This window comes from Amphibalanus amphitrite, unplaced genomic scaffold (assembly GCF_019059575.1).
Source record: "Amphibalanus amphitrite isolate SeventyFive unplaced genomic scaffold, NRLGWU_Aamphi_draft 001570F_arrow, whole genome shotgun sequence".
NCBI classification, from domain to species: Eukaryota; Metazoa; Arthropoda; class Thecostraca; order Balanomorpha; family Balanidae; genus Amphibalanus; species Amphibalanus amphitrite.
In genome coordinates this window covers 4,689-27,709 of record NW_024883063.1, presented here as the reverse complement: position 1 = coordinate 27,709, position 23,021 = coordinate 4,689, and the positions used below count along the sequence as shown (strand labels likewise).

Genomic DNA, 23,021 nt, shown 5'->3' with positions numbered 1-23,021 from the left:
TGCAAATGGATACAATTGGATGAATTGTTCAAAGTGGATTCCATACAATGAAGTAGAATCACAAGGTTTATGGGGCTTGATGTTCAAAGTTTGTTAAGTGCAGCACCTGTCTCTTTGGCATGGATGCGCTCATTTGTAACCGTCTAATGCCGACTTGTAGCGGACAGTATAAAAGCAGTGTCGATTCCTTCCACATGTCGTAGCAACTCAAATGTCGTGAATGTTGTAGGACAGATTATTGCCATCAACTTGTATATCACACAAGTGGTGTTGCTCCGTGTAGATAGTGCATAATAGTGCACTCGTACATTAAGTTCATTATATTCCTCGTGCATATGTAGCCGGCAGGTCTGCATTTGCTGTTCAGTGTTCATGGCTATCAACGCATTCCGAAAAGAGTCGAGTTACCGTGCGACCAGGCCGCCTCAGGATCCGGCAATGGTGCGCTGATCGTCCGTGCTGAGAGGCGTGCCAGCAGGCGCAGACCTGAAGTGGTGCTTATAACGGTCACCGCGCCCAGCTGCGCTCGGCGCCGCCACCAACTGTATTGAGCACCAACAGCCACTGAGCTGAAGAGGTACTTACGATTGACAACCGTTCTCAGCTGTAACCGAAGTACATTCGAGCGCTGTGCTCCGTCGCCGTGCCGCTCTGCATTGTTTTGTCGCTCTGCATTGTTTTGTCGCCCTGTATGGACACACGCCCTGCTGTGTCCTTCAGCAGCTAAGGCGAGTAACTTTAAATCATTCGGCTGCTGGTCTGTTACCATTTCTATGTATTTGTAACTACTGCTCGGTGCTTAATGTAAGATCACCTTTTTTCGTCGCCAATAGTTTTTTTTTTAAACAAATGCAGCTTATGCAATGAAATACACTCACTAGCTTACGACTAAATGATAAGAGCTCCAAAATCCAGCCACCAGCGGTGGTCTTATTTTAAAAATGCAGAGACTTCAAAGGTAGCGAGCGCATCATTTCGATTCAGCGCACCCTTTAGCGGCGGATTTTCCACTTATCTCGCTGACGTATTAGCATGTGATGCATCTAAAATTTAATTACGGTCGGAAAGAAGTTGTGAAGAAAATCGTCGTAGACTGTCGCGTACTTTGCCGTTTCTGAGCAAACCGGTTGTGATGGGCGAATGTGAATAAGAATGTGATATGGAATAGATGAGCGTGCGTTATTTGCGTTAAGAAAAAATTGTATGTGTGCAACATTTGCGTACTATGGGCGCAAAATGCCCTTTGCTGTCGACGCGCCCTTAGGCCCCAATAAACAAACAAACATTTACGAGTCGTATATTTAATGTGCTGTCGGAATTTGTATCGCTGGTCCAAAACTCGCCATTGAAAAGGGTGGAAAGAATTGTCGTTATTCCGTTAGCTCCCTGGATGATGTATTCTTCTATTCCACAAGAAGTGTCGCGGCCCTAACCCTGATTTATGTTTCTAATTTGTATGCGGCGGGCGTTCCTCCTAGCCCCAGCCAATGGAGATTTGTCGTTTTCGGCCACCCCCGGGAGAGCTTTCGTCCGCTCCTGATGAGATGGCTGGAGGGCGGTGGCTGGGTTTGACTGCCGAGTGCGGAGCAGTGTCGCTCCCACTGGTGATCGGAGACAACTGTCTCTGAGCCGACAGGAGCGCAACGGAGCGGAATGGTGGTACTTCAGCCCCGACCCTCATCCAGCCACCACCCCGGCCGCGCTCCCTCCTCAACTAGTGGGTCTTGCGGCGGCGCGTTGAAGACTGATGCGGTGAATTACGAGCCAGGTGGCGCGGTATGGTGCCACGTGAGCGCTCGTTCGGCCGGCGCGCTGACTCGGAAGATAGAATCGACAGTCGGCGGCGGCCGAGCACTCTCATTTGTCGGCAAATGGGATCGTTCGGTAACCCGGCGTGAAGGGACTGTATCGCCCGTACCGGGGACGGCGGCTGAAACATTGGCCCGTCGCCGGCGTCGGCCGCCTGGGAGGCACCGATAGCGCTGAGCAATGCGACGCGGACGCCGCCATTGAGCTACGGCGCACACAGCCGCTATCCGGGTTCAGAAGTGGCCAATACCCTAATTTTCGACAAATTTTAAAGCGTGATTTTCTCACATTTTCTGGTCGTAAATTGATCAGACTGTATAGAATATCATCCAGAAAAAAATATCACTCATTCTGGCACAGATTGGTGGGCTCCCAAAGTACACCGTTTTGTTTTGCTCCGTGAGACCGAACTTGTGCTGCGATTTTCATGTAAATGTTGACGAGTCTCCTGTCATATTCTTTGTTTGAAAATGCGTAAGTAAGATATCAGCTGAAAGGGGAGAATGTGCGGAATCCATTGGTAACAATAGTGCATCTAAAAAACTTTCCACTCAGTTATTGTAAGCTAATTGTTGCACACTTGCACAAAGCAGAAGGGCTTTAGGATTTCAATATTTACATAGGCCTACCAAAAAACGCACAGCGTGCTTCACATCGAGGCAACGTCCATAACATATACCGTACAATTGTGATTCATTTGCTGAAAAAATTAGGTCGGCATCACACTGCCGGCAAAAGTTATTGCAGTTTTAGTGACGCTAGGTCGCCGCCCGGCCGACCCCGGTCAGGTCGGCCGGGCGGCGGCCGTGCAGCTGACGTCCGTGCGGTTCGGCAGCTGACCAATCAGCTGCGAGAGAGGAGCGCGGTCCGTCTAATCGCCCCCGGCAGTTGCTTGTGCTGAGGGGTGCTCGACGCTCGTGTCGATTGCATTTGTTGGTTGTCGATTGTCGATTGACTTGTAGGTATACTTTCTGGTGACCAATACCTAAATGTATGTCGTCTTAACTGAATGTAGTCTGATCAAATTCAATAAAGCAAAAAGACATCCAGCCAACAGAACATCGTAAGAATGTCCGATATGGTTGATAACATTCATAGTTTTGGGGATTGGCCATCGACCAGAATGAACCTTATTGGCTTTTGTATGTAGCATTTGCATTGCTTTTGGAAAGTTTCAGTCAGATATCTTCAGAAATGGCAATGTTATCGGCTTTTGCATTTTACCGTAGTCGGTTAATCACAGTTTTCGATATTGCAAAGGCAATTTCAGTACGTTCTTGACATCGAAAACCGAAACGAATAGCATCATCGTGTTCCAGAGCTCAAATTGCATCCGATGCACATCTTTTTTGTTGAGAATGCTCAACTTCAAAATTTGACCTTTTTGACCTCGCCGTGACCTGACCTTCATTTGTCGAATGGAAATAGTTTTGAATCGGACGACCCAGATGACATCATTTTTAGATGCTTTTGCCGAAATGGACCATTAAAGATGTGTCGCATGACCTTAAAAATGTATACACTTCCTTCCATGACCTTTTCCATGACCTTTTGTGACCCATGACCTTTCCATGACCTTTTGTGACAAAGTTAGGTTTCGTTTGTCAGCTATTCCTATCAGAAGCCGTTTGAACTTTTAGTATTGAACGAGTAGTTTCGAAGACAGCAGTAACGCTATGCAAAATCCCCTCCCGAGTGACCCACGTCATGGGATATACCCGTCATCCGCGGATTACAAGCAAAAGTATTTTTTACGGCAATGATGTATCAGCATGGATGCTCATACGTTCCCATATGTGACATTACGGTTGACTTCACATACAATAAAAATTCCTTGGCAAAATGTCAACTGGTTAACGAGTTATCGCATTTTGGCCACTTCCGAACTCAAATAGCGGCTGTGTGCGGCGGACTGGAGAGGGCTGGGGCGTGCTGGAGCTGCTTGGCTGAGATGGGATGGTCCCACTCCCAACCAGCCAGTGCAAATGGCAAATGGAGGCTGTCCTCTGGTGGCCGCCTACAGTGTGGTGTTGAGTAGAATGTCCACGCCTTTTGCGTTTTATTTCGTCTCGGAGAGCCAAGATTACACGGAGACCGGCGACGCTTTGAGAAAGGATGGCCGGTAGGAAAAACACCCGCCGGTAAACGGAGGCCTGTCAGGCTGCGCTGCTCTGCTGAGGAGCCGATGGCTGGAAGACGGATGGCCGGCTGCAGCGTGCTCTCGTCTATCTGAGCTTTCGTACACGATCCGAGCCAGCGGGACATTTCTCGGCGCTCTGCGGCGCCGCTTCTGGGCCGGTGCAGCAGATGTTGTGCTATTGATCTCAGCAGCAGCGCCGATGTCTGCGATTTGTTTTGCGGACTGGTCGGCCGGTAGTTGAATTCGGAAAGTTTCCTGCGCCCATTGCGGCCGAATGTCGGCGGGTTCAGTGGAGCGACTATCAGGATATCGGACTGATGGAGAGAGAGAGAGAGAGAGAGAGAGAGAGAGAGAGAGAGAGAGAGAGAGAGAGAGAGAGAGAGAGAGAGAGGGAGAGGGAGAGGGAGAGGGAGAGGGAGAGGGAGAGGGAGAGAGAGAGAGAGAGAGAGAGAGAGAGAGAGAGAGAGAGAGAGAGAGAGAGAGAGAGAGAGAGAGAGAGCTGCAAGTAATTAGAAGAATGTAGTGAAACTACCGAAGGCTCCCAGTGGATGGTTATTAATGAACAATGATGAATCCCCACTCACTCTTCTCTGTGCATGTGGATGAGCGCGCACTAGCGCAGTGCCTGTCGCTAAAGTGGCTGGCACCACAACGCTATTATCATTACTGAAAGGACTCGTTCTTTCAGTAAGGACTCGTCCTTTCTGAAATTTAATAATGGCTTAAAAGAAGTTATGAAGACTGAAGGGAAACGTCTAGACCGTCGCGTTATTTGCTTGTTCTGAGCAAACTGGTGGTGATGGGCGAATGTGAATAAAAATATGATTTGGTGGGTGAGAGGGTGTTGTCAGGTCCTTTGGTCCGACCATTGGTGCGGATCGGCTGCCGGCTCCGTACCACCCACCCAGCTGCAGAGTGGCGCTCTCCCCGGTCCCCGGTCCCCGGCACCCCCGTCCCGGCGCTGGGCCGGCCGATATTTACGGCCCACTCCCTAAGAGGCATAAAGCGGCGCCGGCCGTGAGTGCCGCACTGCTTCTGCCCGATGAACGGGCGCTGTTGTGTCTCAGGCTCGGCGGCTGCCGATCCCAGGCGCTTGGAGACAGCTGCTGGGCGTCGCATGCATGACCTCACCCAGCTGTGCAGTCGTCAAATATGAGCTATCAGTCCTCTGCCTCCATTTCGGTCGTCCATTCAGTGCTGCCTTGCCTTCCGTCTATATTTCCTGATTAGCCCCGTCCGATGTCGCATCTCATTTCTGTTTGTTTCTTGGCTCTTCTCAATTTTTTCCTATCGTTTTTTTTATTCTGCTTACCCCGTTGATATTCCTTCTTCGTCCCATGCCGTTGCTACCTGGCTACTGTATATGCTTCCCGTTTGCGGGTCCGTTGTTTCTGCTTTGCTGCTTATCTCCCGTACATCCCCAGCTCCGTTCTGTATTTGTCCGGCTTCTGTATGAATCCTCGACCTCTCAGCGTTCGTATTTGTATTATGCAGAGGCATTCCTGTTGCTGCCTGTATCTCTCGGCCCTCCAGCTTCGGTATGAGTGCTTGTAGGCGCAGCTGCATTTCCAGTTTCCGTTTGTATCCCCGTCGCTGTTTCCCTGTTTCCGTTTGTATTTTCCCAATCAGTTTCCCCGCACCCGTCTCTATCTGCCGCTGTATCCGCTCCGCCACTGGAGGGACCGATATTCGGGGCAGCCGCCATGTTCCGGCCAGAGGCGCTCTGTCCGCCCCTGCCCCCTAATTCATTGTGTCTGGTGTGCTCGCTGGGCCCGTCCGCCGGGCGCCTTATTGTTTGGTTATTTCCGCTGCTGCCGGCGGCCGGTCAGCTGCGCCTCCGGGCTCCGGCGGCCCTGGGAGCGCGGACACCGGCGTGGGAAACGGGCCGGTCGGCAGGTCTTGTTGCTAATGTACGACCTCACAACGGCCCGTCCGGCAGTTCTATAAACAAATTGTGTTGTTATGCATGACAGAAAAAAAAATGTTGAGTGGCTGCTTTTCATAGAGCCAGTTAAGTGAGCTGTGTATGTATATGGATTGCGAGTATTATTGCCATTATTGGTGAGCTCTTGCATCGCTTCCTTTTTAAAATCGTTCCACTGCGTGACTTGTTACAGATAGGGATGAGCCACGACAGTCACATGCACGAACTCGCAAATGTTGAATTTTCTCTCCAGCGCCGTATCATTATGGGCGCTTTGGGCTTATGTCAGTTGGCGACCAGACATTTATTGCGTCGAATACCTCCACTAAGTATGTGAGACGAGAAAGCTTACTATCATAACGGCAGTTCATTCGTTGAAATGTTACCATCAATGGCCGTTCGGCGATATGTAATCCGACGAATTGCGATTGGCCAGTAGATTGGTCGGCTTGGAGCTGCTCGCTCCGCTCAGCCTATTATGATCAGGCTTTTTGCTCAATCACACTGTAATGGAAAGTCGGCGATAAGGTCGGTTGGCTCGGCTTTGTTGGGAACTGCTGTCGGCTCAGCGGCGTGCCCGTCTCGGCCGCTGTCCGACTGCGTGTGCGGCGGCACAGCCTACCGCTCCAGGCGGCGGGCCGCCGCGCCAGCGCCGCTGTCGCCGGGTGACGGGCAGCGCGCCGGCCGCCGCCGAGCCGCTCCACTGTCACCCGCAGTCGGATCAGCGGCGGCGGCTGTTTTTCTGTGGCTTTGCTGACATGCCGGCGGCGCTGAGCGCCGCCGGGGACGCGGCCGGCCTGCTGGCTGCTGCGGTATCGATGAGAGAACTCCCCGCCGGCCGACAGAAGTTGAACAATAGGAAAGTTGGCCGATAGCTCGGGTACATCGGTCGGCGGTGGCAGATAGGCGGCCGAGCGGGCTTTATGCGACTGGGATGTTTGTGAGTCGCACTGCGCCGCGGGACTGACGCAATAATGCCGGCCGGGGCGGCGGCCGCAGTCGGCAGGAGGATTAGTCAACTGCCGGGACGACATTCATCCATGGAGCGGTCGGAAATGGGTCGCCATTGACCGGTCAGAGTCAGAGAGAGATATGGTCGCTGCTGCTCGGAGCTCACTTAGCTGCCGGCCGGAGGTGAAATTCGCCAGAATGATACATGTGCCTTGTCAACGATCCGCGGATGAATGGTGAGGAGCCGGCATATGGCATTGTCTGTTGCTGAGCGAGGAGAGGTAGTCTATTCAACTGGTGAGACCCAATGGCCATGTGAGGATGGCTTTAAGGACCGTTCAGTCGTCTCAGCTCCAGGTCTTAGTGGCGGGTGCCTGCTACCGCAGAAGCTTGATTTATTATGAATCGATAGAGAATCCACATCAAGATAGGCCAGATACCATGTGTCTATTGAACTCGGTCCTGACTTAACTTCAGAAGACACTCAGTGTGCTCCTCTTTCCATACATACGATATAAGAGTCGAATTTGTGTGAAGTCGTAATGTCAAAATAAGCTTACAGCATGCTCTATCGTACCATATTACAGCATCTCTAAAAGGACACAGCGTTATGAGTATATGCCCACCTCGCCAGTACGGCGGTACGGGACCCTGTCGTCTCCAGTCTGTAGACTACAAGGGACGGACTGTGTGTCTGAGTGACTGCTACGGGTCGCTTCAGCCTGGAGTCTGTGCCCGCAGCCGCGCTATATGTGTGCTGTAGCCTGTCTGTCTGTCCGAGTTATCATGCAAGTTTGTGTCTGTGCAGCCAGCCTGTTCTAACGTGCCCGTCTGGTCTGTAGCTCTTAAGTCGGTGTGTTGTAGTCGACGTGCTGCGTAGTCAGACTTTTCTAACGTTCTGATCTGTAGCTCTTAAGTCGGTGTGTTGTAGCTGACGTGCTGTGTAGTGTGTAGTCAGCCTATTCTTACGTTCTGCTCTGTGTCTATGTAGCCGGCCTGTTCTACTGTGTCTGTGTCTGTCAGCCTGTTCTAACGCGCCCGTCTGTGTGTGTGCTCTGGACAGGAAGAAGCTGGTGCCGCTGCCGAGGAAGGTGGAGCGCCGCGAGGTCCGAAGGGAGGACAAGGCCCTGGTGGCGGCCAACATCGACAAAGCCATCGAGAAGGAGCTGCTCGAGAGGCTGAAAAAGGGCACGGTGAGTGCCGACGGCGATAGACAGACGGAGGGGGGGGGGGGGGCGAACCATGGCTGCACCCAACAGCCATGGAAACAACCCTGCCGGCTTCTGCTGCTGCGCGGTTTGATTCAGTCATTTCAGCGACGCTTGTTGTGCATGTGCAAAGCCCGTAATGTCTTCGTGATCCAATCAAATGGGTGACGCCTGGAATTTGCCTGCCGCACGGCCGTCGATCCACTAAATGGACTGCCGGCATCTAATTGCAGCCGGTTGTTTCTGTTTTGTCGTGTTTGCCGCCGCCGAGTGGCCGCCGGGACTGACGGAGCTGCGTGTGCTGCGGCCGTCAATCACAACCGCTCGGACGGACCAGTGTTCCGGACATGTTTCAAACGGGCTTTGTTCGGCGAGTTATGGCTGTTGTGTCGATCGGCATGGTCTACATGCCGGTGCGATGAGCCCCGGCCGGCCGGCGGCGACTCACGCCATGACCCGGCGCGCAGCCGTCCGCCGTCGGCCGGTGGCTGGGATTAATTTCCTGATCGTAACGAGCGGCGGTCGCCGGCGCCGCTCGGCGGTCGCGAATCGGCGCCGACCGCGCGTCACTGGCGCCGGCGCGTCATTTTTCTCGGTGATTGATCGGCCGCTGAGCGTGCCGCCACGGCCGCCGCGGCTTTTTACGCCGCCGCCGTCACCGGGAACCGATTGGCCGGGGAGAGCCGCCGGTTTACGAACGGGGCGCGCCCGGAGACCGGCCGGTTTACTAACGGGGAGCGCCCGGCCAGCGGTCAACAGGGAGCTGTGCCGGAGAGCGGCCGGTTCGTGCAGCTGGGCGCCCGGCTGGGGACCAGGTTCCTTTGACAGTGACCTCGTCCAGGGATGCTCTGTCCGGTCGGCCAGCAGGTCAGCAGGAGGAAAGTCGACTGTCCCACGGGAGTCACGCCCTGAGCTATCGGCGTTTTCAGTCCAGTGTTGCTGATAGAGGCCATCTGTCGGCGTTCAATATACGGACCTCTCTGATAGCGACGATAGATGCGGCCACTCTGCAACACTGCCGGCACTAAAACTGACGCTAGACTCCTAAATTAATGCGCTGAAATTCATAGCCGTCCATAATTATACTTATAACCTGACTGAACGACATGTCAGCCATAGGCCAGTTCTCTCAGTAACCCCCAAACTATTCGGCCCACCGCTGGGGCAGGTAGCACTCAGTGATGCGATGCTTTCAGTAGGCTACATACAGTAGCAGTTATGCCTGGCGCCTCCATGCCATCGCGTGATTTGCGCTGCGCAAGTGCGCACTATACGGTGCCTGCCATGGTACCCCGTCGCGCTGCCTCCCCTCGGCCGCGTGCCGGGGGACAATGTGCCGTGTCGTGCCGGAGGTGCGTGTCGTTACACGGGAGATGACCTATCGGTGACCGTGTCCCCACCCCCACCTCACCTCCGACACACACACACACACACACACACACACACACACACACACACACACACACACAGGGAGACAGCGCAGTGCCGTACCCTCGGTCTCCGTACAGTCGCACGGCATGACGCCGATTGGACAGTAAATGTGCTTTCTCGAAAGGGTTCCTGGTCCATGTTGTTGGCAATAAGGCATGCATGCACTTTAATTTACCTGCATTGATTGTTCATGACTAGGTAGTCGTTAAACTCGACCTGCAGATGGTTCAGTCATTGACTTTCGATAAAGCTGTTATTGCCAATGCATAGGTCGTTTTCTTTTACAGCATGACGGGGTAAGCGTAAACGTTCATGGCATGTGTAGGTTCCCACTACCTGACGTACCCCATCCCACCACCCATCCCTCCCTGCCCCACCGCCCATCTCTCCGGGCCCCACCGACCGCATTTTCTCCCCGATCAGCCGCGACCGCTGTTGTACCAGCCGCGTTATCCGACTCGAGGATCCGGCGCCGGCGGCCATCTGAGCCTGGCTGGTGACGGATCGCGCCCGTCTGCCGCGCTCCACCGACCACCGCGGTCACAGCTGGGCTCCCGGCCGCTGAGAAACGGCTCACAGGTCACCGGCCGCTGAGAAACGGCTCACAGGGTCACCGGCCGCTGAGAAACGGCTCACAGGGTCACCGGCCAAACGACCAGCTTTGTCCGGAGAAAGTCACCGGCTTCGGTGGATGGCTATTCCCCATAGATTTGCCAGCACTCTGATGGGAAGTAAGGTGAAAGTGTGTCCAGAGGAGCAGTGGGATGTGCGTTTACTGTCCTTGGGGGTTGTATCTTCATCCCCGCCGCCAGCGGCCGTCGGCGTTCTGGGGTGCGGCGGGTCGTGTCCCTCCCCGCGGGGAGGCAGCAGGGCTCCCCAGGGCTGTCCCGGGGTGAGGCCGGTCGTGTTCTTCCCCGCGGGAGGCAGCGGGTGGCCCCTGGGGCTCCCCAGGGTTGTCCCGGGGTGCGGCGGGTTGCGTTCTCCCCGCAGGGGCAGCAGGTCGTCCCTCTCCCACCGGGGGGGGGGGGTGACACGGCACGGCGGCGCGAGTGACACCGCTTCTGCCAATGGCTTCCCGTAACTGACGGCGGGTGACAAGTGACCAATGGCCGGGTGCGCAGCCAACCAACACGGTCAAGGTCACGTAGAAATCGTGATACGGTATTGCAGCACGTCAGCGTTTTTCACAGAGCCAGAAGCCGTGGGACTGACGATTGGTTTTAGCTGTCGGTGAAGACCGCTTTCGTTGGGCTCACTTGGCCTTGATTTCATCTGAAATGACGTCAATGTCAGTGCGACGAAGTGGGTAATTAAAGCTAATGTAATTGGTGGTGCCCTCATGTCTTGGTGTGTAAAATAATGAATATAAAATGACCGAATGAACCATGGTTCTACTTACGACCGTGCTGACGCTTCATTTCTCAGTTCTTATCGCATAGTGTGGAATATGGTAAAGCTAAGAATTATCACTTTCGTGTAACAAATATGATATACTACGGATTATGCCGTAACATCAGGATCCCACCTCCCCTGTTTATTTTTCTGCCTTATCGCCATTCAAGGTCTTTAAACTGTCTATCTAAAGTCTATTAAATCTTCCTTTTGGAGTCTGTCAGATCATTCCATCGCCCCTACACGACTGTTAAATCGTTCCTCCATAGTCTGCTAGATCGCCCATTCAGTCTGTCAGATTATCCCTCCAGGTCGCCCCTCCATAGCCTGTTAGATCGCTCCTCCATTGTCTATCGCCCCTTCAATATGTCAGCTCATCCTTTCAGTGAGTTCAGAGCCTGTCAGATCGTCCCTCCACAGTCTGTTGGATGGCCCCTCCGTGGTCAGTTAGACGGCCCTTTCAGCGGTACCGCCCGTGCTCGGCCGTTGGAGCCGCCACGGAGCGGTCAGGATGCCCCGGTCGGCCGGGCCGGATGGTGTCGTTCGGACGATGGCACTGCTCGGGTGCGGTGTGGCCCGTGTGGCGGGGCGCTATCGGGCCGGACTGGGACACGATAGCGCCGCTAGGAGCGCTACGTGAGCGGCACTGCAAGCATGCATGACACCGGGGCCCAGATACGGCTGCCGCGACTCGCGTCGGAGGACATCAAAGCGGGCAGTTGTCCGTTTAGCTGTTGTAATTTGGGCACGGCTGGTGGCGGCTCGTCATAAGCGGGTCGTTAACAGTGGTATCCGGCTTTATGGGGTGTTCTGCGGCCGGGATTAACCGGCGGCCGCGGCACTATGTCTCAGCTCGTCATAGCCGTATTTCTGCTGACGACACCCCCCATTTCGTTCGTTATTTCGAGCCCACTGAAAGGTGTATTGTTGCATTGTTGTGGCAGAATGTGGTCGATTCAGCTGGTGATGGGTTTTGAAAGCCCATTGGCCGGGCTGGGATGGGGAACGGCGGGCTACCGCTCCCTGCAGAGCGGGAGAGCGGCCGGACGCTGCCGGACGGGAGAGCGGCCGGACGCTGCCGGACGGGAGAGCGGCCGGACGCTGTCGGACGGGAGAGGGAGAGCTGTCGGACGGGAGAGGGAGAGCGGCCGGACGGGAGAGCGACCGGCCGCTGTCGCCGGTCCCGGCAGCTCGCAGCTCGCGGTGGCTGGGGGTACTGACAGCCGGCCCGGCCCGCGGCCGCGCCCGTGTGTCGTCTGCTGCAGCGCGGGGTCTGCGGGGTTTCTCCTCTCTGGCCCAGTTCTATTACCAGCCACAGACCACCAGCTGAGCACCTCAGACGCAGCATTGGAGGCGATAGCGGCTGAAAGGAGGTGTTCGGCTGAACGGGGCGGCATTGTGAGGCGGCCAGCGGAAATGGATTGGATCTATTAGACACAGCGTCTGGTGTCAGTTTGGGGTTACCAGCGATGCTGCGGGGATTGTGTGTTTAATGCAATCTTACTGAGGAGAAACTTGCTGGGGAAAACTGACGTCACAGTCATTGTCCACTGTTCAGCGGGCCTCTATTGTTGTGGAAAATAACGATTTTTTTTTAAATGCATAAAGCGATGCATAAAGCATGCTGGACTTTATGGCTCAACGATATCAGGAGCGGTACCTGCTGGGCTTAAAATTATCTCAGTCCTTTTTAGCAAAACCTTTGTAGGCATGCGAAGTAATGATCTTTCGTCTGATAGAAAGCTTGCACGTTAAACTTTTCTTCTTAACCCTCGCATGTGTAGGGGGGTCGGATGGACCCCCCCCCCATGGTTTTTCGCGAATAACTCGCGTAAAAAGCGGCCGATCGCGACGAAACTTTCAGTACCCTCGCATTGATCAATTTGACACCTACCCTGAAAATTTCATGACCCTGACCCAAATGACCTTTGACCTGTGACCTCTTTTCCGAGACCATGTTTGGCCGGAATCGCGATTCGGCGTACGTCGGCTCGCATTAGCCGCGCATTTGCAAGCTTTTCGTGGTTTCAAACGTTCAAACATGTGATTTGATGTTGCTCCCATGCATTAGGGTGGGTGTCAAGGTCACCTGAAGGTCAGGTCAGGTCATTGACCTTTGGTGACCTCGGGTGACCTCGGTTCACTTTTTCGAGTTTTACATGTTTCTAGGCTAGTTTTTGGAGCTGAATTCGAATTTAGCAACCATTTGAACATTTACGAAGTAGTTTTGGTGCCTTCGTAACATGTTACGAAGCTGTCAGAGGCGGTTGACACGTACTACGAATACCCGTCACGACGCCTACTGATTGACCTGACCTGACCTGACCCGACCTGGTCTAAATTCTTAAAGACATCATCTGTGATCAAAACTAACACGATATTCGTGATCAGCACCCCGAAAAACACCTTAGCAGCCACACTTTACGACTTTCTAATAGGTCCCGATTTTCCCGGCTTTGGGTCATTGACCTGACCTGGAAGGTCAACCAATGACCTAGGACATTAAAATTGGGTATCATCGGCTTCCTCTCGTCACGGGCAACACGCTCGTTTTTTCCGCGAAGCTCTAGCTCGATCAGGGGCCAAACGGCAAGGGGGGGTCCAACCGACCCCCCCCCCCCCCCCTACACATTAGAAGCTGGAAAACGCCGCACACATGCGAGGGTTAAAATATCAACGTTTGGGTATTAGATGATCACTTCTTTTTCACTGACCTCAAGATGCGTCAATCTTTGAAAGCAAAGTGCAGATTGTTCTTTTGTCTCATGGGCTTGGACTTTGCTCAAGAATAAAAAATGGGTTCTTTTTGCACCCAGTAGCGTTGAACGCATGCTCGTGCTCTTAACGCTAGTCGCTTTAGCTGATTAAATCTTATCTTATCTCGGTCAATACCACGCATAAGACTTCATTTAAGATGTAACTCGTCCTTTGTGTCTAGTTGAACACCAGCTAGATGCCATTCTTACGTTAGATTGTTTTATTCAAACTTTTGTATTGGCTCTGTACTCTCTATGTTCTGAAATAGCCTCGATCCTTAGTAACGGAGGGACCGGCGGCCATTCGTCCCGACAGTCGTCAGCTCCGCCCGTGGCCCTCGGGGCCGCGCTAACTCGCCGGCAGCCGGGGCTCGTCTTGTCGCAAACTTGTGCCTAACGTGTCTCTCTGGGAGCGTTAGCAGAAATTAACGGGCCGAGCGGCGCTCGAGTCGAACTGGGGGTTAGCCAGATTTTACGGCGCGGAGACGGTCAGCCGCTGGCGTCACGCTGCATTAGCCGGCAGCGGGCCGCTCGAGCCGGGACTCTGCGACACGGATACTGGGCGGCCCGACCTGCTGCGCAGCGCGACGACACGACGGCAGCCAGATGGGTGGCCGCCGCCAGGAGCCCCCACGGAGAGGGCGCTTTGGAGGCCGTTTTGCTCCGGGCCGGGGGAACCGGTCCGGTGACGACGTCGGGCTGACCCTCCGTCGACTCTGCTGCCCACCGCCAAGAGGCGGCCTCCACCAGGCAGCAGGCCCTGCAGCTCGTTGCCCGCTGTGCGGCGAGCAAGCCGACTCACCACGACACATCCTGCTGACCTGCCCGGGACTGATGGGGGTTCGCCTCAGAATCCCGGCGGTCGGCAACATACTGCCGACGGTGGAGGAGGTCAGGCGCGGCGACACGGTGGCGGCCCTGGTGGCCGCCTTCAGGGCCCTCCAGAGCTGAGAAGCTACACCGTGGCTCTGCCGCAGATGGAGGGGACAACAACAACAACAACAACAACAACAACAACAACAACAACAACAACAACAACAACAACAACCTGCTGCGCGTGCTACAAGGGACGTTCTGAACCCGAGCTGAGTGGCCCTTGCCGCGCTGTTGTCCTTGTCCGCGGCTCCATCCAGAGAAAGCTCTGACAATGTGTCAATGCTCGTCAGCTGTTTGATGCTAGGAATAGCTGCTCGTATGAAATATGTTTCTTCTCTTGAACCAAACGCTCCAGTTGCTCATTTTTCCTTGTTGGAGCTCTGATTGGAACTTTTTAACGATAGGCTTCATCTTCTGCTCCCTTTTTCGCTCGCGGAAGATGGCCGTTTACAGAGGGGAGCGAGGGAGAGTGAGAGGAGCAGAAGTGCTCTGACCAAGCATTTTAGACGGCTCTGCACATCTCCATACCCTCGAGGCTCGGTTCGAGTGGCGCGGCCTCTCGGTCGCTATTGACCTCCGCGGGACCGGCTGCAGACTAACGAAACCCGGCTCCTCGGCGGGCGCACCGTGCCGGCGCGCCGCGGCGCCCCGGTGCACGGTCTTGCCGAATACCAGATTAGCGCGAATTTAATCAAAAACCCGACTTTCGATAAACTGTTATTTATACCTATCAATGGGTAGGAAATTGTCCGAAGTTATCGGATAGAACCTTATTTTTAAGCCACTTTATCATTTGAGGACTTATATCCCTGCCGAAAGTAGACCCACGATCCGGTTCCTGAAATCGGGCTATGGTACTGAGAAATATGTCCAGTTTTCAATGTAAATTTTACGGAAGCTTCGAGAAGATATATGAGAAAATAGCATATCACCGGATAGCACAATTCATGATGAAGCTGTTTCTGCTATCATGGTAGCTTTTCAATGAATGGTTTCTGAGTTTAATGAGTTAGAACAGGAGCCCTGCATGTGTATCGTTCTCACAATAGTATTTCATAAAGAAGTTGGAAAATGTCAAAATGGATAAAAATGGATATGACGAATAGGGCATGGCTGAACTCTCCGCACATTTCTGAACATAAGCGAGCAAGTTTCAGCTGCCACTTTTTGCCTATTTGCCGTCAATTCAGCTTTGAACATGTCTAGTCGGCCGCCCGGCGTGACCTGACCAAGGTGGGGGGCGGCGCGGCCGAACAGGCTCCAGCCTAATTAACTATCTCAAGCACACGGAATCGTGATTTCATGCACTCCTTGCAAGGTTCGATGCTTCACTTTTGCATTATTGGCCTTACGTGACGTCATTTATGACGTCACTAGGATAATAAGAGTTTTTCGTCAATAACTCCTGATCAAATTGAGCTAGCGAGTCGGGAAAGCCACCAATGGACTCAGGAAGACCTGCCGAATCGAATGATATGCAACATGACCTCCTTCGACCAACTTCGTGATCTGGGGGGCTCTAACCTGACCTTGACCCGAGGTCAACACCTTAAGTTGACTTCAACCGAACAAAAAGTATACCATTCGACGCACCTGAGCGAGGCGAACACGATGATGCCAAAATTGCGACTCTGCGGCATTTTTTCGCGAAGTTATTAATAGAAAACGAATCCGTGCCTTGGGCCACTTGACCTGAACTCAGAGGTCACAGGTTAACCTGAGACCTTAAAATCGGATACCAGTTGCTGCGTCTCGTAACGGCACACACGCTCGTTTTTTTTCCGCGAGGCTCTAGCTTCATCAGGGGCGAAACAGCGACGGGGGTCGTACCCCCCCCCTTCGGCCGGCGAAGGGGGGGGGGGGGGGGGTATTTTGAAAACCAATAGGTCCGGTGAGGGGTAAACGTCAGTTTTGGAGCCAGAGAACCATTTTCAGTGGATCCGAGCGGCGCTGGGATTAAATTCGCGCTAAACTGGTCTTCGGCCACACTGTGCGGTGGTCGTCATTTGCCTGTAATCAGATTGGTGCGCCGTAATTGTCTATTTGTCTTGATCCGTGTCGGTGTAACTGCTCCACTGCCGTAGCACCACTGCCGGCCTGTTTTTTGTGTGCAATATAAACACTGGCGTGACGTTGTATGTGTCTGCGTACAATACCAAGCGCGCAGTGTGAATTACGGTCTCTGTTGTGAACCGTTCGGGCTGCGCAATGTGACTGACACTCTGTGCCCGTCTGCCCGCCCCTGTTGCAGTACGGGGACGTGTACAACTTTCCGCAGGCCACCTTTGACAAGGTGCTCTCCAAGGAGGGCGTCGAGAGCGACGAGGAGGAGGACGCAGAGGGCGAGGAAGAGGAGGAAGAGGAGCTCGAGGAGGAGCTGGAGAAGGAGTTTGTCGCCGACTTCGCCGAGAGCGACGAGGAGGCTGACATTGAGGTGGGTGTGGTGCCGGGGAAGGGGGACAGGCGCTGTTGTGTGGTGCCGAGGGAGGCGGGGGGGGGGACAGGCGCTGTTGTGTGGTGCCGAGGGAGGCGGGGGGGGGGGGGGCAGGCGCTGTGGTGTGGTGCCGAGGGAGGCGGGGGGGGGACAGGCGCTGTTGTGTGGTGCCGAGGGAGGGGTGGGGGACAGGCGCTGTGAGGTGGGTGTGGTGCCGAGGGAGGCGGGGGGGGGGGCAGGCGCTGTGGTGGGGTGCCGAGGGAGGCGGGGGGGGGGGGGGGCAGGCGCTGTGGTGTGGTGCCGAGGGAGGGGTGGGGGACAGGCGCTGTGAGGTGGGTGGGGTGCCGAGGGAGGCGGGGGGGGGGGGACAGGCGTTGTGAGGTGAGTTTTGCTGCACCTTGCCGGGTCTCAGAGAGGGTCACCTCGGCTCTGAGACGGGGATTAGCACTCCTCAGTACGAGCAGCCCCTCCGCCGTGAGTTTGGGGGCGTCTCGCCGGGTCGGTGGCTAACGTAAGTCCCTTCGCTGTGGATTTGGTCACCCTCACCGGGTCGGTGACTGACGTCCTCAGTCGCTCTTCTGTGGGTTTGGTCACCCCTTGTCCTCAGTCCCTCCGCCGTGGATTTGGCACCCCTCACCTGGCGTGGAATGAGTAGTCGCAAACAGCCCTTCAGTGCCGTGCAGAGACCGAAGCCGCCGTCTGCTACATGGTGTATTTATTTCTTCTGAGCTAATCTCGCTCCGATGGACTCTGGTGTGTGAGCGGACACTCGATGGCTCTCCAGTCCCAGCACGGCTGCTGTGTTGATCCGCGTCATCGACACATGCTTCTAACCACGGATATTCAGTAACGACCTGCGGGGTACGCTCTATAAACCCCACTCCAGAAACTTCCTGGCGCGACTCGCAGCCGCTCCGATATATTGTTCGGTCGTGATCGGGGCCAGCTCAGTTGCGTAGGTGCAGGTTTTTATTTCGCTTCATGAATGGCTATCGTTGGTACGGCAGTTCCGTACGGCGGAGTTGACGGCCGTTCGTACTCGCTCTGCCGCTCCCGAGTCCCGTGGGTCCGGTCTGCAGCGGGCGGTATGGCGCGCTGTGATTCGGACGGCCGTTCGCTGTGCTGCCGAGACGCTCTCCTAGCCTGGCAGGCCGGGCTGGCGGCAGCACGATATCTATAAACGGCTGGCACAGGGTCAGGGGAGCGCGGGGCGCCCGCAGCGGCGGACAGTGGGGACCCGGCACACTGCCCTCCGCCCGCCGCCCAGGGCACAGGACAGGACGGTCCTGTGGTGCCCAAAGTAGCCCCAGTAGTATCAGCGCGCGTGGAATGGATGCAGACTAAGCTGCTCTGGGGTTCTGTGACAGGCCCGCCGCTACCGCCTTATCTTTTCTGTGTGGTGTGGACCGCATAGGTTCGCTGGAATGGTGTTTTGAGTTATTCATGTGTGGCACATCACTGCATATTTTGACGTTCTTTGAGTCTTTCCCAACTCGCCAATGATCTAGCACCATTTCAGTCCCACGCACAAGGGGGAAAAGCTCAAATTATTGAGCGCTCAAAAATTGAGCGGGCCCCATTATGAAGGAATAGGCGAAACGATGGTATTTTACAATGCCTCTAGCGTCACACTACGGCAAATATCGTATCCAAATAAGGTATCAATGGCAAGAGAGAGCAACAAGGTTTCTTCTCGAACACTCGCCGTGATAATTTATATCGGTGTTTTTGGAAAGAAAATGCCCTAAAGACGCTCAACTTTTTGAGCGCCACTTGTCGTTCGGGACCGCGATACTCAATAAATTGAGCGCCACGACAGACGACAGTCAGCTGGCGCTCAAAAAATTGAGTGCCGGCCAGCATCTACACTCAATTTATTGAGCCTTCTCCGTAACAGGTGAAGCCGGTACTGGCTGCCATTTTTGATGTTATGTTCGTTGAAATACGTTAAACTGAGTTGAAACAGAAATGCAGGAAGTTGAATGCTACGTGGTACCTAAACTTTTCACAAACCCATGGCATCATGTCACATTTTCCGCTAGTAGTTTTATCGGTCGCCTTTCGGATTCGGCACACCTCAAATAATTATACAGGGCTTGAATAATCCGTATGAATACTGTATTGATATTTTCTGACTGTACTGGGAGAAGGGAATACGTGATTACAGAAAGATATCCACCCACGCTTGAATATTGGAGAATAATACAGGAAAAACTGTATTGCCACGGTTACAACTTACAAGGCCATCGGCCGCAAACAAACAAAAATACTATACAATGTGGGTTAGATTCACAAACATCATCAAGTGTGGAACACAGAGACGAGCAAAACAACATCACATTATCGCATGCCAGCCCGACCACATTGGAACCGGGTGACCTGCGACCGGAACCTGCGTCTTGCCAGCATACATCACAAAAGCAGGAGGCAGTGTCGTACTGCTTTGATCCAAAATATGCCATATAACAAATGATATAAACGACCTAAGCTCGGACTAAGCTTATCATTATCAAATCCTTAACATGTAAAAGACGAATGGAAACATCGAGTCTCAGACCAGCAGTAGCAACCATCACAGTAGCAACATCACAAAGAACACGCGGCATTATCAGACAGCCGTTTTGTTATCGGGCTACAGGGTTTTGTTATCGGGCTACAGGCGGCGACGGCGTGGTTGCAGACCAGCTGCGAGGTAGCGGCGTGCGGGCAAAAGGCGCGGGCACACCTCCATGTGGCCGTGCGGACAGTGCGCGGTCGGCGTCGCATAGTGGGCGGCATCGGGCTGTCCCGGGGCCGTCGAAGCCGCACAGGTTGTCGGCGCAAGTGGGCGCGCGCGGTCACCACGGCCAGCTGCTCACCACCAGCACAGACTGCGCAGCGTCGCCGCTCCGCCGGCCAGAACACGCAGACAACCCTTCTTGCAGTCGCACAACACGTCGCCAAACTCATTCACCTGCTCCACCATGTTGTTGATGTCACCGAGTCGTTCAAGTTGTGGCTCGTGCCGTCGAGCATGACCTGCCCGATCGGACACGGGTCAGCGGCTTCTGCTCCAGCGAAGTCTTCATCTTGGTGACGTCTTGCTGATCTCCACAAAGGCTGAGCAGATGACCTTACCCACAGGGACGGTCGACGTCCTCGCCAGCGACCGCTTGGTTGTGCAGACCTGCCAGAAAAAGAAAAGTTGTTTGGTGATCTCAAACGATTTTTTTATGCAGTGGAACAAAATGGAAAATATGTCATACAACAGGAACTAAAAAAAGATGCAGCCTAGGTCGTCTAAGAAATGGGTGCAACATTGATAAAATTCTTCCTTGAATGAATTCTACAAATGCTTTTGATAAAATGTGTGGTGATTATAAGGAGACCACTTTACTATAAAATTGTTCAGGATTCCCTATTTGGACCTGTCAAAAAAATCCTGACTGCACACCAACAATGAGCATTAAATCCAAAACCTCTACCAGGTACCTAGGGATAATTAAATTCTGATTCAGGAAAATATTTCACATCATACAAATAAAAACCTTTACTATATTGAAACTGAAAATGTGATGCCGATCCAGTGACCTAAGGGTCTCAAAGTATAATAATGAATTAATCTATTATAAATTTGGTGGTGACTGCCAACTGGCGTCTGGCAGCCTAGACCTTGAGGCTTGAAAGTGGCCTTCCTTTTCCGTTGACTCCGATCCTCCAGATGGAAATGATATAAGGGATCATTTTTATCTTATTTCAAATGAGCCAGTCAGCAAAGTGGCTATCCTGTTTCAGCATTCACACACACAATAGTTGACTGTCAGTCTGTCATGCTGTCAGTGTTGTGAAGTAACGAAGGAGTTGAGTTTTGTTGATTATAAATTGTGATGTTATGTAAAGGACTGGAAAATGAATGTGAAAACTATGGAAACATATTGGCATATTGGACATATTGGAGTATTGTCACTTACTATCAGGACATGATATGGATAGAGAATACATTCAAATTAATAAGAAATGCCAAATATCAAGGTACTCAATCACTGATAGCAGTGGACTATCATATGTTTTAATGTCAATTATATGAAAGTTAAGACTGAAACTACCTTTTACTTCATCATACATAATGAAAAATTGTGTGAAGAAAACATTCACAGCCTCTTTGAAGCACTTAGACCACTAAAAAACAAAAATTTTCACGTAAATATGTTGTGTCTCTTTCCCTCAAAACATCATATCGGATGGCGCCACTTTCGTCGACAGTTACTTATCTGCACGCAAATCGAGGAAAACGTGAATTGATTGACGTTTACGTGTTTCCAAATTTAAAATCACAGCATATTGAAACTTTTCAGTGTACCTTTTAACATCTAAATATAACTAAAACGATAAAAACTTACCTTCAACACAAGAACGACGACAACCACGCGAACGGAGACGTCGCGACGAAATAAACAAACGGCGCCGCCAAATGAAAAATATTCTCCGATATGGGTGATGTGAAATTGAGTCGCAATCATTTTGGGTAGTATAAAAAATGCTCTTTCCAACAGAACCCTAGTAAAAAACGTGAATGGACAAAAAATAACTTTTATTTCGACATAAATATTGGCCTGTTTTTAAGGCATCCTGGTATGCCGTAAGATTTCGACCTAGAAATTGGTGTTCCCCCAATCATTGAAGCTTGAGCAGTGAAAAATATGAAAGCCTAATCTGTTTTGCATCATTAGTGATTCTCCTAGGGTGTTGCCATTTCTCCCTAGGTGTTGCGAGTTGCTTTTGCAAAACGTGTTCCTGAAACGGCTCAATTTTTTGAGCCCTCAGCATTACGCCTATGGGAGCCTCTGACGTCACACGCTCAATATTTTGAGCGCTCAATAATTTGAGCTTTTCCCCCTTGTGCGTGGGACTGATTTATCACATTGAATGATTGAGATACACCATTTTTCGCAAGTGAAGAAAGGGAGATAGGGAACTAACGGGGAAATAACGAGGAAGAGAGGGAACTAACTAGTGAATGAACCGTGAAAGAGACGTGGCGTTATCGTGTTCGGCGCTGCCCGGCGAGCGCGTCCCGTGACCGTGGTTCGCGTTTCGTTCTTTGTCCCTTTAGATTTAAAGATCGTTGTTACACCTCCTTGCCCTTGTGAAAGGCAATTCAACTTTTAGGTTCTCGATAATATTGCTGGCGCCCACTTTATCTGAGCTACTATCACATGCAGCAAAGTAACTGTTAGCGCAAAATGCATACTTAATTGAAAAGAATTGAAATGTAGCATTCGTGTTTAATATATGACCGTGCATGAGATTGCCGACAGCGAGGAAAAGTCGCATTATGCCTAATGCAGTGTGGCGTGTTAACTGATGGCCTCAAGGAACTGAATATTTTCCGCGGCACACGTTGCATGTCGGCTGCTGCAAATCACGCGGCACGTGGCATGCAGCCCACATCAGCATTACGGGCCCCGCCCCCGGCGGCGCCAGACGCCATCCATTTACAAATGGTGGCACATTGGACCGAGTCTTACATCCGGGCCGGCCACACAGCCAGATATATCTGAGGGAGAGACCATGCTTCACTTTGTTTACAGCCAACTCTGAGAAAGTGTGGCGATTTAGATATGTGGTTGCTATTCATTTGCTATTCTTGGTATTCTTGAACTGTATAGCTCTTGTTAGAATCATGTGCCACAATGCGGTGATCTTCCAACCAGTGCCGCGTGGTCTGGGCCGGGACTGAGGGACGACTGGTGAGGTTTGGCGGCGGGTGGCTGCTGCCGGCGCACGGCTGTACTGCGAGCTGAGCGGCCGCCTCGCCCCGTGCCTTCCCTGCTGCCCGCCTCCACTCGAGCCCTCCATTAGCCCGTCTTATCACCACCATTACCGATAGCTGCTCCATCAGCCCGGTCATCGTTAGGCGCTATCGAAACCTTTTGCCCGCGTTTCCCTACAACTTGTTATGTGCGTTCTGGATACGTCGGACTTATGAGTCTGTCAGCATATAGGTAAACTGTTGTTGACATGGACAACGGGGTCGGCGACTGCGTCCTTGTTATACATACAGCCGTGTGCGCTTGTGTGAATCCTACTGAGAAAGAGAGATGCGGCAGTTTACAGTGGC

General features: G+C 52.9%; 1 protein-coding gene across 1 annotated transcript in view; it reads left to right on the top strand.

Annotated features, from left to right (window-relative positions):
* Positions 1-16,921, top strand: part of LOC122373909 (protein MAK16 homolog) — a gene marked incomplete at its 3' end in the record, with an annotated part of 77,160 nt that extends 60,239 nt beyond the window's left edge. Inside the window, exons 6-7 of the mRNA XM_043352363.1 lie at positions 7,888-8,017; positions 16,739-16,921. Of these exons, the coding sequence (XP_043208298.1) occupies positions 7,888-8,017; positions 16,739-16,921 (313 nt within the window). The remainder of the gene's footprint in view (positions 1-7,887; positions 8,018-16,738) is intronic.
* Positions 16,922-23,021: the final 6,100 nt, after the last annotated feature.